The sequence below is a fragment of the Pteronotus mesoamericanus genome, unplaced genomic scaffold, assembly GCF_021234165.1.
Source record: "Pteronotus mesoamericanus isolate MK-2021 breed Mesoamerican mustached bat unplaced genomic scaffold, CSHL_Meso_final contig_20, whole genome shotgun sequence".
NCBI lineage: Eukaryota > Metazoa > Chordata > Mammalia > Chiroptera > Mormoopidae > Pteronotus > Pteronotus mesoamericanus.
The window spans coordinates 9,444,096-9,463,650 of record NW_026555085.1 but is presented as its reverse complement, the minus strand read 5'-3'; the positions used below and the strand labels follow the sequence as shown (position 1 = coordinate 9,463,650).

Genomic DNA, 19,555 nt, shown 5'->3' with positions numbered 1-19,555 from the left:
ATGTTGAAACTAAACCAGTTTTAGTATATTTCTTGCCTATTTCCATTATTTAAAAAAAAAGCTTTAAATGACTTTTTGGTATTCTTTATCCATTTATTGATTAAAGGTTTGTAGAGCTTTTTTCCCTAAAAAAAAAAAAAGCAAGAAACAAAAAACCTATTAATCATGTTTAGATGTGTTGCAAGTACTTTTCTATTCTATTCCTTGTTCTTTAACTTTTTTTATATGTATATTACTGTATAGTTAAATGTTTAATATAGTCATATTGTCAATATTTACTTTTTAGCTTCTGGGGTTGAATATATTACTTCAGGTCATGAAAAATATTAGTTCTATTTTCTTCTAAAACTCCTTAGATTCACATACTGAATTTTAACTCACCTGAATATTTCTTGTATAATGTGTGAAATAGGGCTCTAGATTTGTTTTATTTAAAGTTAAAGTGGTCCATGCACCTTATTTGTTGAATAAGCCTTATTTTACCAATTGATTTGAAATATCAACTTAATCATACATATATTAATCAGATATATATGTTTGTCTCTAGAATGCTCATTATATTTCATTGAGCTACTTGATTATTTCTATGCTGGTGTCATGGTGGTTTAATTGCTGAGACTTTATAATGGTTTTAAACTTTTTAAAATATTTTATAATTAACTTTGACATTTGAAAATAAATAAATAAAATCAATCTACATTTAAGAAAGAAAGAGAGAGAGATGGAACTCCTACTTTTTGTGACATGGATGGAAGTGGAGAATATTAAGCTAAGTGAAATAAGCCAGTTGATGAAAGACAAATACCATATGATCTCACCTGTAAGTGGACCCTATTCAACAAAATAAATTAATGAATAAAATAAACCACAGGCACGGAAACATGGAGCTGACTGAAAGTGACCAGAGGGGATGGGGAAAGAGGACAATGGTGGAAAGAAGGAGAAGGGACTAGACAAAGAACATGTATGAATGACCCGTGTACATGGACAACAGAGTGGGAATTGACTGTGGGAGTGGGGGGTAGGGGTGGGATGGATGGAGGGGGATAAAGGAGGAAAAATTGAGACAACTGTAATAGAATAAACATGATTTATAAAAAGATAATAATAAAAAAATAAAGATTAAGAAAAATGGGCAGTAAAAACCAGGAGGGGTAAGGACTTAAAAGGAAGATTAGTTAGTCAAATATCTGTCTGTAGAGATAAGCTTTTTAAATAAAATGCAAAAAAGTGACCTGCTCCAAGAATTATCCATACAGAATATCAAAGCCAATTTAAGAACTCTCAGAAAAGTTACCAAGTTACATAGATACCCACCTCATGATATTTAGGTAAAGAACTGACAACTAGTGAGAAAATTCAAAACTCTTTATCTTAAAGAATCCCATTAAAGGACATCCTAGTGCTGATAAAATTAATGTCCCAAAATGGAACAAGGACAGTTTGTGTCATTCATTAGGCTATGAGACCATGATTATCATTGTATTCAGCTAAACATTGGGGAAATTTCTACCTCTTTGTACTTTACACCTATCAAAAAATGGTAGTTTGACAGATCCTTCTTGGCACAACATAATAGAGAATTATCCCTAAATAATATGTAAGTCCAAGTTCACAGAATATATTCAACTCCCGACAAAGGCGCACCAAAATAAAATTCAAGATGCCTCATGTAGACCTGTTTCCTACTCAGGATGCCTGCCATGCATAGGAGCACTTCTCTCTGACATTCACAGGCTCTCTGGGAGAAGTGCTTCTTTTCTGCCCAACTTTACATACCAGCAGGCAAGAGGCGGTCATCCCCAAGGCAGCCCTGTCCTGCTGCTGGCCTACAAACAACCCATCCTAGTATGAGTCACCTACCTCCAAGGAGTGAATCTCCATGATGACTCAAAACGGGATATTCTATACTCTGTATCTCAGAGTAGTCTTCATTCTTGCAGCCCAATTTTCCTAGTGGTTTTCTCTGTGTTTATTATTAACTGAGCATACCGATGATGACTTTTGCCACTGTCTCAAAAATTTGTCATCATTAATGTCAAGGTAGCTTTTGCTTCACATACAAATTCTTCAGCTTGTTGGGAAATATCACATTTCTCCTTGTTCATAGCCCCCCTCCTAATATTAGTGCTTTTCAACTGCTTTCCTTATCAGTGTGCTTTCCATATCAGTCAACTAGCAGGTGCTGGGCAGAGCACAGTGCCAAATATTGACTTTTCTAGTTAATCTGAAACCCCCAATTGAAATTTGCATGTTTCCCCTTCTTCCTACATCTCCCTCTTTTTTGTTCTCTTTACATATAAGTTTGGAGGAAATAAGCGACACCAAGAAATGAAAATTGCTCATTATTGAAGAAATGCAAATTAAAATGAGATGTGATTTTTTTTTGTGATTGGCTTGATAAGAATAAGAAGGATGATGATAGCCCGTGCTGGTGAGCTCTAACACTGCAGGTAGAGCAGACAGGGCCAGTTGGGGGTAAGAGGCAGGGAAGCATGGTCCTGAGATCTGAGCAAATCCCATGTATAATTTTTACTTTGTACCCCCTTGCTGAACAGCTTTGAAAAGCATACAGACTTCTTAAATGGCTATACTTTTTGGCTCAGAAATTTAACTTCTACCAACCTGTCCATAAGGACACAAAGATGTACATGTGAAGATATTTATCATACCACTTATAAAACAGAATTAGATTGTGATATATTCATTCAGTGGAATATAATGTAGCAAGTGTCACTGTAAATGAAAACCTATATATATGATATTGACCTGGGAACATTTCCAAACTATATATTTTGTTACTTTTACAACAAAAAAAGCATTTATATGCATGCATATATGCACATATATGTAGATATGCTTACAAACAAGCCTGAAAGAATAAACATAAAAATTCCACAGTATTATCTTGGGTTTCCAGGATTGGAGTAACATTTTTATGCTGTATGTTCTAAACTTTCTGCATGTATAGTGCAAAATTTTCTTATCAAACAAAATAACAATATTTTAAATACGTTAAAGATACAGTAAGTTAACTTGTATTTTCCATAAGTTATAACTAAATTACTCATGTAGTAATAGTTATCACAAAAATAAATGCCATTTATTAAGCCCTTACCAATAGGTATTGCATTACATTTTTATATACATAGTCTGGTGAAAAATTCCACAGTAACTTCATGAGGCAGATAATATTCAGCTAGCAAGATGAGATACGGAGTCAGAATTTGAATTCTGTTTTGTCTGTCTCCAGAGCTACTCCTTTCCTGCCCTTGAGCCACAAAGATGTGAGCTTCACAGTGATGACTTAAACCTGAATCCTGCTTCTAAGGAGTTCGCAGGGCAAATGGAAGCAGTGTTCTAGATTCGCTTGATTTTTCTGTCTTGTTCATTATCTGAAACTAAGGTCTATCTAGAACTCTGGGTTTTCTTCACCGCTGTTCATTCACTCTGGTAATACCATATAAAAACGGTTTTGGAATGTCTGATAAGAGACAAGGAAAGGACTTGTGGGGCAATATATTCCCCTTTCCATCCTAAGGGATTGGCTTCTGAATAACACAGAGAACAGGGCCATAAAGTAAACATCTATTCACTGCTGCTGGTTCATTTTTGGTGTATTCGAAATATATTAACCAGTGCTTGTTTTCATATGAGACAGTTTATGTAGAAGTAACCACAGCTGATAAAACTCAAGAGTTGATGCCAATAATGAAATTCCTCATAGTTCAAGTAATCATGGGGCCACTAACCTATGAGGTAGTTACTAAGAAACACAGGGACAGATCCTAATTATTCTTATTAGCCATCATTTGAGTCAAATAACTAACTTTTCCAAAGTTCATTCCTTCATTCTTCATTGTTATCAGCCAAAGAAGAAGAACAGAAATGTACGGGATTTTTTGTTTGCTTCAGTCAGTATCACTGATTTCACAGAAACATGTTCTTATATGGTTTCCATTGCATATGTCACACAACTAGAAGCTGAGATGGCTGGGGATCACCTCATGCTGGCCTCGTAATCACAGGACATTACTTATTCTTTGGGGACTCTCAGGTGACCCTGTCCTGCCCATAGCTGCCTCAGGCGCCTCTCCAGGTGCTAAGCAGAACTTTTCTCTTGGCTGAGCTGGGCGTTGAACCTCTTGAGTATGTCTTCCTCGAAGAGTTTAGGAAGCAAAGCTTACTCAGAGTTTCTATAAGGTTGCTATTTGATATTTAGGTTCTAGCATTCTCAGTATTCTTTTATAAAAAAATCACTCTATGACTTAAACTCACTTTTGTAAATATTCCTTGAGAATAATATATAGGTTTGTAATAACTTACTCTGCAGGTCTAGATTTAGCTGTGGATTCTCCCCTAGGGTTTCTTCTAATTCTGACTTAGGTACTTTTTCCTTCATGATTCTGGTTCTGCCTTGTCTCCTGATTCCAGTAGCTGCCCCTCTGCACCCACACTGGCCATGCTTTCTGGTTTGAATGCTGATCTATATTTTTGCTGTAACGACAACTTATCTTCCAAGTCCCTAAGTGCCCCCAATCAAACTTTTAATGTGCAGAGACTTCCTACTGCAGTTACACAACCTCAAGAATGTGTGCAGTAGTATTTTCATTGCTTCAGCTATTTCTATTCCTGTTTGCTACTGCTCAGATCTGTTCAAAGGCAGGAAATCTTAGAGGGTCTGACTTGAATGAGAAAATGCACAGGCAGTGACTTCTGCAAAATGCCCCTAAAAGGCTACCTTCCTCAGAGGCACATAAAGCCTCTGTCCTCGGCCCACATCAGGGCATTAAACAAAATGAGCTGCTTGCTGCTGGGCTGGCAGGGTGGGGATTATAAAGAAGAATTAGTGACATTCTGGCTTTAGTGAGTTTCAATCTTGTAAAAGAGACACGTGCATGAATGCCTATAACATAAGGTTAATTCACACCACCTGAAGAGGGGAGGCCCATGTTAACCGGACAATGTTTTTTAAAAATTGACAGATTATCTGCTAACATTCTGAATTCACATCTCTTGGATCCTAGGCACGCTTATCCCAGCTTCTAATAATGGCTGGCTGTAAAGCAATAACCTAAACATTGTGGATTAAATATCCCAGGGGCCATTAATGGCTAATGCTCTCTTATTTTATAAAAATCAGATCTCTGAAATCATTCATGAGATATAATTCATTACAGATGAGGTTTCTCCACTTCAGTACAAAGTGTTTTTGGTCCCAACACTACATTTTGAAGATATTAAGACTAAAACTAAAAGCGTGGTCTACAGCTTGTGTTAATTATCCTGGGGTAATTTATGGAAGCATTTGAGTTCTTAAGACATAGTTATCTAATATGATTTAAAAGGCTTGTGTCCATATCATGTCTGTCTCTGTGCTTTAATGATTATTTTATTCTCCTAAAATTTAAGTGCTTTGCATTCTAATGGGCAAAATGGATGAATATCTAAAGCAGATTAACAAAAGGATGAGGTATGAATGGCAATTCCAAGTATTGGGTCGTGGTTGGCACAGTGGATTCTTTTGACCTCCACAGTGCTTCCATCAGAAGTCCAAGCATTTGATTCTCAGTTAGAGCCTTGAGTATGAAAGCATGAATATACGCTTTCATTCTTCCAGTTATTTAATGCTTTCTCAATATTAATGCTTTTAGCTTTGGGAGGGTTTTGACCTCCAGGGAATTATTTTAAAAGAAGGAATGTGACCCTTCATCACAACCAGGAATATTTGTATTTCTCACTTTCCTCAATAACTGTTTCAGAGGAAAAGTTTGCATATACCTGGAGGTGGACATTTTTAAAGACTTCCTGAAACAAATGTTTGTTCTAATTACAATTTTATATGGTTAATGCCATGTGAAGAAACCCCACAGTGTGAAAATGTGCACTTATGGAAATAATAAATCATGGCAACATCTAACACCAGGTTCCTGATAGCTTGCTCAGAGGATGGATAAACAAATGCAGCAATAGCCACTAACCACTGTAATCAGGACCGTAAAATAACTAATTAGATCATATCAACAAATCAAACCTATCTAGAAGCAACAGAGCAATGACTTTGCCTTTTAACTGAATTCTATTTCAAGGCCCTAATAACAAATAAGGTATATCTTTCTCCCAGAGCTCTATCTTCAAGGAAAGTAACTTGAATTGTTATAAATTAAGTTTTAGAGTTTTATCCATTTTTAACATGTTGACATGAGAGTTGTAGGACTTTTACAATTTTCTGTTTTACAAACAATTCATGTTCATTGTGGAAAAGTGATAATGAGTAAAGAAAAAGAAAAATAACTTGTAATTCTAGTACTGAGAGAACAATTATTTGGTTGTAATCTTTCAAAGTTTTCAGTGACTACATATAAATATGTAGTCAATGATTACATATAATATGTATTTTACTCAAAATGAATTCATACTTTACTTTCTGTTTTTTAACCTGTTTTTTAACTCAGTTTTGACATCATCTCATATCAATATATACCTACTTCTCCAAACAAATGTTCTATGGTGTCCAGCATAGATTTGGGGGGATTTGGAGGCCATTAACCTTGCAAAAGATATACAGAATATTTTAGTTATATGTATATATGCAATTTTTTTCAGGAAAAATGCATTGGGACTTTTATTGAATTTATTTTAACTCTTATTGATGAATTTAGGAAGTCCTGTATCTTTCCACTCAGAAGCTTGATAAGCCTCCCAGTATGTTCTTTTCCTCTTTGTTCCTGTTCCAGATTTGGATTTTTCTTTATATAGGTCCTGCATCATTGTTTTAATAATATACTGGTCATTTAAAAAAACATTTAATTTATTATGGTTCCAGTATTTTTTATTGTGATTTTATTGCATCTTAGAGTCTTTTTCTTTACCTTGTGAATACATCTCCAACTTAATACAGAACTTGATGATATTGTATAATTCAATTTACATAAATTTGCTTTAGGTTTACTATTACGCATACACGGTTCCAAACACCTATATACTATTTTTGTAAGATAGAATAAAGTAAATTATTTATCAAATGGGAACATACTCACAAGGGTTTACTTCGTATTTTTATATAACAAATCTTTTGAACTCTCTTTTAAAACTTTTATAAGTTTTCTGTCTAATTAAATATGTGTGTGTATGTGTGTGTGTGTATGTGTGTATTCCACATTTTTGTATATAAACCAAGGCTGTTTTTTAGAATTTTTGCTAATGGAACCGGCTGAGAAATGTTTACCTCTAAAGTTTAATGTTCCCACAAATATAATTTCATACAAGTCAGAATCACAGTAAAAGAATTCAGAGAGTGGGCACAAAAGGTGGATAAAGGTTTTACTACTCCTTCAAATTAATGAAGGAAAGTCTATAGTTGGGAAACTTTAACCATAGGGGTATATAGCTGTGGTAGAGCCCAGTCCGTTTCTAACTGGCCCTATTTCTCCAAATTTGCCAATACATTTTTATTCCATAGGTATGCCCTGATTATATCCACCTGTGGTCTGCCTTCCTCTTCTCTCCTCTTACCACCCCCTCCCTTCTTGCCTTTCTTCTTCTGCTCCCCTTGATCTGCTCACTATCCTCAATGTTCTCCTCAGAGGGGCTCTCCTGGTAGTTTCTCCACATTCTATAATCTAATTCTTTCTTCCATTCTTTTCCCTGGGAATCTATCTCTTGACTGCACACTCCTGTAAGCTTTAACACAGTCTAACTCCTCTCATAACTCCTTCCACCTCTGTCATAATGAAAGGAAGCATTTTCTGTCTTGTTTCTATTGACTGTCATAGCTACCTTTCTGAATCGTTTATATTTCTCTGCCACCACCTATCCTGTTCACCAACTAGCTTCCCCACCCCCATCCTACCATACCACCAATCTCTTCCTTGTAAGTCAGTTTCTTACTTACTATGGAATTGTGTTAATGAGCACAAATAACATAACGTTTGCCTATAGCAAACAAAGAGCTCAAAAGATACATGTAGAATTTAAAGAGGGAATTATTAATATTGATGAATTGATTAATTTATGTTATTTTCATCTCTTATTTACATTTGTTCTAAACCAGTGAGACTTTCTGTGTCTACTGAAGTTAAAATGTTCAATCATATCAAGATGTATATGCCTTTAAGTAAATTGGATATATGACTATCTGGATTGACAAAATCAGGATTAATATTTATAACTTTTCAAAAGTCTCCATTGTTACATTATAAAAGAGCTTTTAAAAATAGACAAAGCCAAAAGGGGGTAGGATTGGGGGTGGTAGGTGGGGGTTGCAGGGAATGGTGGCAGGAAAATGGAGACAACAGTATTTGAAAAACAATTTTAAAAAGGTCTTTATAGCTTTAAAGTTGTTTTAGTTTATTTAAAAATTATTTCAAAATAGTTTTTAAGTTTCCATAAACTGAAGTACTTGGCCACATATGCATTCCCTCTAAGTAAGCAGTATCTTCACCATTAAAGAGGCAAACCCATTTAGACTTGGATTTGAAGTTTTCACATTTGCTGTTTCAAAACACTATATCAAGCAGTTGTGCAACTCTGCATTTGAGGCACTACATAACTGTGCTTTTGTGGAAGTAGAGGAAATATGCATTACTAAGATAAATCTTGAAGGGAAACTCTGTAGGAATTTCCTCTACATCACCAAAACCGTAACTTTCTGGCCTCCTACTGATAGTAAAAAGAGCTCATTCCAACAAAGTGGCTGACATTGAACTCAATTCCTTGCACATGAGGGGCCACGTCTTTCACTTCCTGGTTAGAGCTAGGGGAGTGTACATTGTATATAATACTTGTCACAGACCAGAGATTTCTAAAAGAAAAAAATCTTGAAGTAACTACCTTTACATCAGTTGGGAATCATTCTTTCAGCAGAATCTAACAAAAAATAAACGTGAAACTAATGACCCTGAAAAATATTTGTATAGTTTCCTTTGGTTGTAGTTCTATTGGCACAATCTCAGCCTTCAGTTTTTTGTGTCCTGTGGATTGTAGTTAATCATAAATTGTGAATTTATTGTTCTTATCTGAACTTTCCTTTTGTAAATTACATGTTATGGCAACACTGTGTTTTAAAGGAGCCCATCATATTAGCAAAGTCAAAATAAGGCCTTCCTTTGCCCTCCCACTACTGGGTCTCAAGAACCCCCATTATTGTATCCTATTAAGTTTCTTTACTTTGAGATGCCAGACATGAAATTTATTTGATGATCTTGTTGACCTTATTGTTTGCATCTTTAATTGTTTTCTTTAATATTGTGCAAGAAAGTTATGAGCCAAAAATATAAATTTAGTGTATCAGGGATTATGACAAAATGAAAGACATTTTTTGGAATTGAGAGGCTTTGTGTGGAGAGAGTGTGGGTTCCTGATTCAAAAGACCTGTTTTTAAATCCCAGTGTTTTTGATTCCCTAAATTTGTAACAATATGCAAATTACTTCTCTGAGGTTTCCTGTCCTCACCTATAGAGAGAAAATAATTTATAGGTTTATTGTACAGATGAATAACAAAGTACATGTGAGAGGCCTAATGTGTAATGGATGTTCAATAAAGTAATAATTAAATAATTAGGAGAAGGCAGTTATTGAAAATATAACTGTGATGGTTCTCTTTAATTCTTTTTCCACTTAAATTAAAAAAACATGCAAAATCATTAGCACAGTGGCCAAGACACAGTAGACCATCCAAGCATGTCTACTCCAGGACTGAAAAGATGCGTATATGTTCTTGACTCAACATTCAACAACAGGCTACCTTATAATGTTTCTCGAAGATGAATCACTGTGAAGAGCAGTGGTTCTGCTGCTGTTTAAATGCAGCTGTTAAACCCAGGGCTGCTGTTTAAATGCAGATTCGGCCGGTCTGGGTGGGGCCTAAATTATGGTCTAGTAGATCTGAGATTGAGCCTGTGATTTTATGTTTCCAAGAGGCTCCCAGGTGATGCCTATTAGGTTGGCCCCCTGTTCACACATTAATGCCATTGAATAGTAAGGCATTAATGGGCCAGGTAGTAAGTACCCTCCTTTTGTTCCTTGTGTTATCTTATTTCATAGAGCTAAAGAGTTTAGAGGTGGTATTACTTTGCACATTTTGCAGATGATAAATTTGTGGCCCATATTTGGTGGTAAATTACTTACTAGTTGAGATTATTCAACCTAATAACAGCCACACCTCCTCTCTACCCTGATCAGTTTAAATTTTGTAACTATTTGCTCATTCTTCCTATTTAATTATAGTATTCCAGGACATTAAGAATAAGCAAGCTTTCTGTTATATCTTTATCACTATTATATCTTTATCCAGCTCTTTTTGAGAAATTTGCTCTTGTTAATGCCTAATTATAGTTTGTCATTGTCCCCATTGTTTAACTCTGTCAGAGACAACCCATCCTTGATGGAGTCATCTTTCATGGCTAAATGATTGGTAGGGGTCAGGCAGATTTTAATACTTCTTGGTATAGTTGATAGCAGTTAGGCTCTTAAATCAGAATTCTTTCCTTGCTCTTTGGAATGAGTTGCCTACTCCCATCCCAGAACCATGAGAAGTCAGATGCACTACGGACCATCAGCTCAGAGATAACAGGCACTTCCATGACTCTACCACAGAACAGCCCTGCCCCACCAACTGAGCTATTTTTTTTTTTATTCAACTTACTTTCCAGCTCCAGATCAGGGGACAAAGTCCCATTACTTTTCACTGACCAGTCTGTTTTTAGCAAATTCCCTGGAGTAATCTTGTACTGTGGGGCATTTCTGTTACTCTGTCCCCCAATTGCAAGGGCATACTCCACCCCCACTCCCTGGGGCACACCCCCATAGTTACCCCAGTGGTTGGGAAGCAGCCAAGGCTTCCATGCCCCAGTTCAGATATGCTATTTCATACTGATGTCCCATTCCCTGTTCTCTTACTTTACCCACAATCAGTACCAGAGAGATATGGCTTCTAGCCCATTTTTAGAACCTAATGCTAACAGGAACATGTTTTTAAAATATTTTTAGAATCAAGGATTATTTCAGAATAATGAAAACATAATCACACTCAATGTATAAACAGTGAACTTAATTTAATAAATGGTTAAATGTAACATAATCATAAAAATATTACAAAAGAACAAGTTCAGTTTGGATCACCAGTGTCTCTTTTCACAGAGAGATAATAAATATTCTTGAACCAAGGGCAACTGGGCAAAAGTCTCAGGATTGCTATGCTTCCTCCCCTTCTTCCCTGCCTCCCTCCTTCCCTCCCTCCTCCTCTCCCTTCCTTTCTTCCTTCATTCCTTCCTTCTCTCCTTCCTTTTTTTTTTAATTTCTTCCCTTCTGTCATTTTGAATGTTACAGGGTACTTGCAGAATCCCTGTTAAAGGATTCATTGTCAACATATCATAATAGTGTAAGTATTTTTAATGTCAATGAATACACATATACCTCTCTCTTCACCACCATTTTAAATAGTTACTTAACTCAGTACATAACTATGCTATAATTAATTAATTTTCTAATATGGGACATTCTGATTCTCTTCTAACATCTTTTACTATTATAAATCATGGTGGTCAGTGGCCTTGTTAAGATCCAAGCAATTGCTACTTAGTTATTTCCTGCTTTTCTAGTCACCTATTTACCTCCTCAAAGAATTTTAGTAGGTATGGTGTTCACTTTTATAAACACATTGCCCAACATGATATCTAAACAAATTTAGTAACTTGCTATATAGTGTGATAAATATAGTTCTTAAAAACTTGGGTTTGAAAGCCAGCCTACCTGAGTTTGAATCCAGCTCCGCCGTTTGCTAGCTATACGATGACTTTCAGTGAGCTATTTAACCCCTGTGTACTTCCGTTTCTTGACCCATTATATGAGGATAATAATAGTAATTATCTCATCTACTTGTGAGGATAAAAGAAATGATGTATTCAAAGGCACAGAACAGAATCTAGTATTTAGTGCTTGCTCAAATAATATTAGCTATTATTAGTGATTATTAACTTGCTTTTCCTTTTTATTCACAGTATTAAATGTAAATGCCACAAAAATATGGCTGCGAACAAAACTTCACTTTTGGGCAAAGAAATACTGAGAGCAGAAAGAGAAATACAGGAGTCTCCAGGGGGTAAAACACATATAAGGAAATATGGCCAATTCTTAAGATGTAAGCAGGTACCAAATCTATAATACAATAGAGTAGCTGAGCCAGGCTACATGCAGTCAGTGTGGTGGAGATGCATGTAGTCATGAAACAGCCCCCAGTCACCCAACATCCGTTCAGTCATCTGTTCAGTCATGTGTGGATTATCTGTGATCTTTTCTGCCCATATGAACTAGAACAAGATGGTATACATTTATTTTTACTCCTCTCTGAGGGTCCTTCTCTTCCTTCTTTTTCCAGAGTGAAAATAGAGAAAAAATCAAGTTTTTTGTTTACTTGGGATTTTCCTAAAGAACAGATTTTATTGTACTCACTTGACCTCCTTAGAAAGCCTGTTCTGCAAAAAATTCTTCTCCACCCCTCAGGGTTCTGGCAGCCAGAGCCCCCTTGGTGGGAGCAGTGACTGGGTATGAGCTTGGGAGCTATTTTTGGAGATAGGAAAATGCAGGAAATTTGGGGTCAGTTGTTCACTCTTAACTACCAGAGAAGTATATTGAAAATATCTGAATTATGTATTTTTTTTTACACTTTAATTATTAGACCAAGTCCTTGGTCAGTAAGAAAATAAATTCAACAATACATCAAATGTACAAAGGAAAGACCAGGCATTTTTGTTGTCTAAAGGGGCCTGTAGCCTTAAGCACTGAAAAAAACATTTCTTGTCAAAGGCCTGATTTTTCTTCTTGGTTTTGTAGCAGACCAACAGACTAGTCAAGTCCCAGAAAGGGTAAAGCAATCCAGTTCTTTCATTTAGGAAGATGTTTTTCTTCTGGTCGCCCTTATATCCTGTATTATCATTTTGGGAGACATGAGCCTTGACAGAATAGCCAAAGCCCAAGAATGCTGAGTGATCAGCTAGTCAGCAGGCTTGTGTCTTAGAATGCTTTCTTGTGAACTAGGATTCCACTTAAGCCCTCTTTCATGGAATGTTTCCTAGAATATCTACTTTATGATCAAACTATACAGAAGAACTTATTTCCTAAAGAAAAAGCAAGAAGAAAGAATTGATCAACAGTTGCTTCTAACCTAAAATTGTCTGTGGGAAACTTTATGAACACTAGAAACCACAATATACTTTTACTCCAGAAAATAGGTATATCCTAGAACTAATGGTGATTTTCAAAGTTCTAGAATGGCTTCCAAGTGTTCAGAAAAAAATACTAGTAGATAAACATACTGTTTTGGAAGCCTTATTAAGGGAGAATTGTAGATCCAGGTTTCCTCATGGCTTACAGAGGAAAGTAGCAACTACAAATGTGTCACCTCCACGTCCATCAGGAGAGGATCAATAGACCCACACTGTGGAATATTATGTAGTCATAAAAAATGAAATAGCTCCACTATATATGTACTGACATGGAGTATTTGCTATAAATTGTTTAGGAAAATAATGATGCAGAACACTACTCATAGTATGACTTAATTTTTGTAAAAACAAATAAAATCTACAAACATGGATATAGGTATCTGCTTCATTAAGAGCTAAAAGAACTTATTTCAGCTTTTAACAGTGGATTCCCCAAGATATTGAGAGTGAATAAAGAAGATGGGATGCCCTGGCTGGTATGGCTCAGTAGATTAAGCACCAGCCTGTAAACCAAAAGGTCGCCAGTTCAGGTCCCAGTTGGAGCACATGCCTGGGTTGCAGGCCAAGTCCCCAGTTGGGAGCATGCGAGCGGCAACTAATCAACATCTCTCTTATCAATGTTTCTCACCCTCTCTTTCTCCCTTCCTTCTCCTCTCTCTCAAAATAAATAAATAAAGTCTTTTTTAAAAAAGGAGATGGGAGACGTGGTGAGGGAGGGGAAAGGGAGGAATCTGTTAACTTTTTAATGTTTTCACATCTGTATTTGTATTTTTCACAAATTTATTTTATAATATTTTATATAAAAATCTTTGTATCAGAAATGAATCTCTATTGTGCAGTGGTTTGAAGTTCTGTTCTACAAAGAAATGTGCTGTCAATCAGCAAACCGCACAGATGACAAGTACTCTTCGACCTGAAAAAAACTACTTAAAATAACAACATAAATTGTCTCACATTTGTAAATATAAACTATTACATGTCACAGACTATAGGAAGAGAAAAAAGCAAAATCCAAACCTGCTATATGATAGAAATCATTATGTTTGAATGGGCTGATAGTAACAGTGGAAGGGACACATATACAGTTAAAAAAAGATGCTGAAAGTATGCATATATTTTCATAATAATGTGAGAAAGATATGCTGCTGTCCTATTATGATACTTAGTATCTTAGCTACTGATGGTTATCTTTACACCTTCCTTATGAAGAGTTCCATCTCAACAGAGAGGAGAATGGTTTCCATGGAATTGTTTCCATTAATGGTTAATGAATCCATTAACTAATTAATAACTTGTATTGAGAATCTAATGCATGCACTGCTCTACATACTGGGTGAGGAAGAGAGAACACAAAATGAGTAAGAGCCAGAATTGCCTCATGATGCTTATAAACTAATGGGGGAGCCAAGGTGGCACACAGACTATATAACACAATGTAGACTGTAGGAAGAACACATAAAGCTAAAAACTAAAATAGGACTTCAGAATAGAGTGGTTGGATAGTCCCTCCAAAGGGAGGTGTTTTGTGTTCTATTTTGTTCTATTTTAGAATAGGAAAAACATGAAAATCATTATAAGCAGAGGGGAAAGATTCAGTATGGAGAGGTGATAAGGAGGGAATTAATCAGGTAACCCTGGCAGAAGCATGAAGAGAGCCCAAAGGGAGATGTTGATCATGAGAAGGAGCATGGATATTATCCAAAATATGGAGCAGAAGGAAGAGCCCAGAGTGGCGAGGCAGAATCACTCTGAGATGAAAGGAAAGGAAACCAAAGGAGCGCACTTCTGAGAGCTTTGGCATTCTCAGTCTAGTGAGAAGCTACACTGTTGACAAAGAGTGAAAGGGTAGTGGGTAAGCTTGGCAACTGTGGGAAGATTTAGAATAGCCACTGTGAAGAATATAAGTCAACCAGAAATGATGAAATGTGTTGTGCAGCATCATTGAGGTTATTGCTGATGCTAAGTAGCATGAATTTTTAATGAAACTAATAAACTTTTTCATTACTTTCTCTAAAAATGTTGTAGGTAGGCACAGGGGCATAGAAATTCAGCTTGGCTAGAATGTATGTTTTGTAGAAATCAAATAATTCTTGCATTGAAAGCTGCATAGGAAATTTATTGGAAATTAATAGCATAATTTCAGATTTGCTCTTTCTTTCCCCCTTAATATTTGTAGTCAAATCATTCAGATAACTATATTTTCATAAATATATATTTACATGAATATTCTGTACTTCAAATGTTAACCAAGCAAATAATGCTATTAGAATTTAAGTTCCTAGTTCATAGTTGCTTCTCATACATTATGTATTTTTAGGCTGGAAAAACTAATAACATCCTTTTTGGAAGACCAGGATCCAGAGAGCAGACTAGAGATTGGCGCTGATATGCGTAAAATTCATCACTGTTTTAATCATTTAAAGGTAAATATGAGCATTTCCTCTAGTAAAAGCCATCATCTGCTATGTTCAAACTGCCATAAAGCTTACCTAGTTGACCACCTCTTAAAAAGTTAGGACCCATGTTCACATAGCCAGAACAGGATAATCTTCAAACCAAGGCTGTGATTGTCATTGAATTTCTTCAGTGTTTGTCTGTTACTTGCCAATGAATAAGCTCAGACCATAGACTTCTAATTCTTTTGCTAGGAATCTCTACCTTCTACACAGAATAGGTCCATGTTCAAAAACCATTTAAGTTCAAACTAAATCAAGAGAATTGTATCTTTCATTTTTTTTTAGTAGTTTTGATTTATTCCATGTAAATCCTTGGGTTTTCTCTGCGTTAGGTTTTACCTTTGGTGATGATATAGTGAGACTATCATTAACCTTTACTTCTACCTCACTTATAATTTGGCATACTTCTTTAAGATACTGCATGTGTGTTGTGAGTCTGCTATGAGCCAGGCTTAAGGAAGGCACAGCTGATAAGTAAGTCATGGAGAACATATAAGGAATATTTACAATACGTGGTAAATGTTATTTTTAAAAGTGGTTTGGGGTTATGGAGAAGGGAAAAGAAGTTCAAGAGGAGATAATGTTTGGGCAGGAATTTCCCAGTTTAGGGAAGAAGAGGTCAGATAGTGGAGAGGAGAATGAGGACAGAGGATGGAGAGAGGGCAGTAGAGAGAAAGACATGCTAAACAAAGACACCTGTGTTGCACAGACAAGGGAGGCAGGAAAGAACATGTACCTCTGATGTGTGCAAGCCACTGTTAAAGATGGAAAGAGTTGAAGAAACAAACTGGAATACAGGTATGGACACTAGCTCTTATTTCATCTTCCAGAAACTACTGAATGACAAGAAGATTTATGGGAAGAGCACAGTGTCCTCTGAAATCAGAGATCAGGACTACCAAGAACCATTAAAAGAGGAAGAATATAAAAAGCTACGAGACGTTCTACAGCAGAGAGATAATGAGATCAGTATCCTTTCTGAAGCAATAAAAAAGTCTCCCTCTACTGGGGAATGGGAGCATTTCGATGTCTTCCCCTGGTCATGTCCCCATGCTCCCCACCCTGCTTCCAATTAACATCGCTTCTTTCTGTTGAGAAGTAAAATGTCCCTTCAGCAAATAAAATGCAGCAACTAGTGAAAAATGGAGTTGCTAAAAAAGAAAAATTTTTACTTTGTTTTTAGCCAGATATAGTTACTATAATGTTTCAGATATATATACATATATATACACGTATATAGAGAGAAAGAAATAGGCTAAAAATCTCAGTTTATTGAAAAGTATGGGCTTTTTTAAACCATCTTTCAACATTAATTTTTTTTAAATGTTCTTTGACTTCTCTGCAGTACTCTTTCTGTTTTAGTCCTGAGGCAGTAAGTTAACTGGTTATCTTTAGCTAGCTGACCGGACACCAGGCTAACCGCAGCCTCACCATGGCCCAGAATTTGTGGCTGTGTGTGGGTGAAACTCAAATGATGGCTGAAAAATGACAAATGGTATTTAACTTATAAAGTGCAGAGATTGATTTAAATGTAACTTTTTATTTAAAAGTCAGATCTACTGCTTTGGGTTCCACTTACAAATGTTCCCAAATTTGGAAGTGAGTATGGATGAGCTCCCGTGATAGAACTCTTACAGGCTCTAGGAGGTAGTGTATTTTGGGTGCTGAACGTGGTAGCTGCCCATGGGAGTTGCCTGCAGTGACGGGCTAGGTGGTTAATTCTAAAGAGCCCTGTTGGTTGAGTTAGACCTTTGGACTCCCCCCACACGTCTTCAGTATTGTTTCTTATTTTATATTTCAAGCTTCTTATGAAAGATTTGACATTTTCATTACATTTGCCGATTTAAACATATACAAGAAATTATTTTGATCTGTTCCTTAGGAATAGATATTTTGGCTCATTTAAAAAAATTACTAAAAGGCATTTTAGCTTCAGCCTTTGTGCAAAATGCTTAAAAATAACCTACATGAAAGGAATCCAGTAACAAAGAGGTAAAAAAAAAAACAACCAAAAAACCCAAAACAAATAGGAGCTAGGCACGCTGCCTGATTAACTTCAGTCTCTAATTTTAGTTGAGTACTAGCAGACCTTGTACATCTAATTCAAATGAGTTTTAGCTGCTTTGTCATCCAGCCAGTAACAGTAGGTTCAACTGTGAAGGGCATGCCCACACAAGCTTTGTCTAGGGGAGTTGCCACAGGTGTTGTAACCTTGCATTCCTTTTCCTCTTCCCTTCCCCGTCCATCCCCAGAATGGTCCCAGCCTAGACCTCAGTCCTGGCCCAGCCTCTGAGCTCTGCTGTTTTTCCTGGGCTTGATCTCAGTTGAGGATCCTCTCCCCTAAATACTCCTACCAACTTCTTAATCACCTGCTGGGCTTATGATCTGTGCATAGGAAGGATGAAATGAGGTATGGCATGGAGGGAGAAACATACATCCTGCCTCACTGGCAAATTCAGGTACCGCTGTTTATGGGAGGCTGCACTAGATTCTTTCCTGACTGAATAACTTGAGTAGGGCTCCCTCCTTCTAAGACTCATATTCAAAATGATGGTGTGTGGAAGGCATGGGGACAAGAACACTGCACTTAAAGTTTGCACCCAGATTGACATCCTAGCTCTCGGGGCATTGGCTCCACAGCTATTCAATGAAGTGGTTTCTTCCTGTTCAGGAGGAGGTACACAGACCTGCCCTGCCAACCCCATAGTGCTGAGCAAAGCCACTGAGATTGTCCCCTGGAAGTATGTGAGTACTTTGCAGTACTACAGAATGCAATATATGACTATAGACAATAGGTAAGTCAGTAGAAGGAAAAGCAGCAGCTACAATTTACTCATCACAAAGTTTACACTTATCAAGGGCTAATGACCAAGAAAGGATCCTGAAATTGCATAGTTTTTCACAGTTGGGTTGGAGGATATTTTCACATTTTTTTGTAGAACTAAGAAGGTCAAGACTGTGACATGTGGAATAAGGAAGATATGATTTAGCAGGGGACAAGAAAGTGATAATACTTGAGTTCCACAAAAGACTGTAATGTAACCAAAATTAAAGTGGACAACATTGAATGTTTGTCTTGGAGAGAGAGAGTGCAAATGATGTCATTTCAGTGACATTATCAGTTTGAATGCAGTTCAGACACCCCCTTCAGAAAACATATAACAGAGTGTCATATAGTACCCCATTCAGCACTTGACACAAAGGAAGACCCAAGTTAAACAGAGTGGGAAAGGGAAGAATACAAGGAAAGATGAGAAAAAAGGAGGGCAGCAAAGAAGATAAATTTGTATTGTAATCTTTATAAAAATGTGAATCAGAACACATAGTTTGTATAATTAAAACGTTCCAGGGGCTTCCCATTAAACTGAGAATGCAATTCAGACTCCTTACTCCAAATTATGAAGCCTTTCATAATCATGCCCCTGCCTGCCTATCACTCTGATTTCATTTCTTACATCCTGTCCCATAGACTTCAGTCACTGTGACTGTTTTGTTGTTCTTACACAGGGTTTTTCAGGTTCAGCACTGTTGACATTTGGGGCTGTAAAATTCTTTGTTGTTGGAGCTTTCCTATGCATTGTAGGATGTTTAACAGCATCACTGGCCTCTACCCACTATATTTCTGTAACAGCACCTACCACCCACTCCAGTATTACAACCAAAAATGTCTCCAGACCTGGCCAAATGCCCCTGGTGTGGTAAAATGGCCTCTGCTCAGAAACTACTGCCGAGCCAACTTCTTAGGATCCTACCGATTTCCTCTGCTTTGGTACTTTTCCTCTGCCTGATCATTCAGATCTCAGCATATGTGTCACTCTTAGAAAGGGTAGTACCTGATGTACAGTGCCCATTCAATTGGTCTTGACCTTTTAAAAA

General features: G+C 36.6%; 1 protein-coding gene across 1 annotated transcript in view; it reads left to right on the top strand.

The window, feature by feature from the left end:
- Positions 1 to 19,555, top strand: part of KIF6 (kinesin family member 6) — a 408,870-nt gene that overhangs the window by 200,579 nt on the left and 188,736 nt on the right. The window contains exons 11-12 of the mRNA XM_054570213.1: positions 15,541 to 15,646; positions 16,510 to 16,648. Coding sequence (XP_054426188.1) covers positions 15,541 to 15,646; positions 16,510 to 16,648 — 245 coding nt within the window. The remainder of the gene's footprint in view (positions 1 to 15,540; positions 15,647 to 16,509; positions 16,649 to 19,555) is intronic.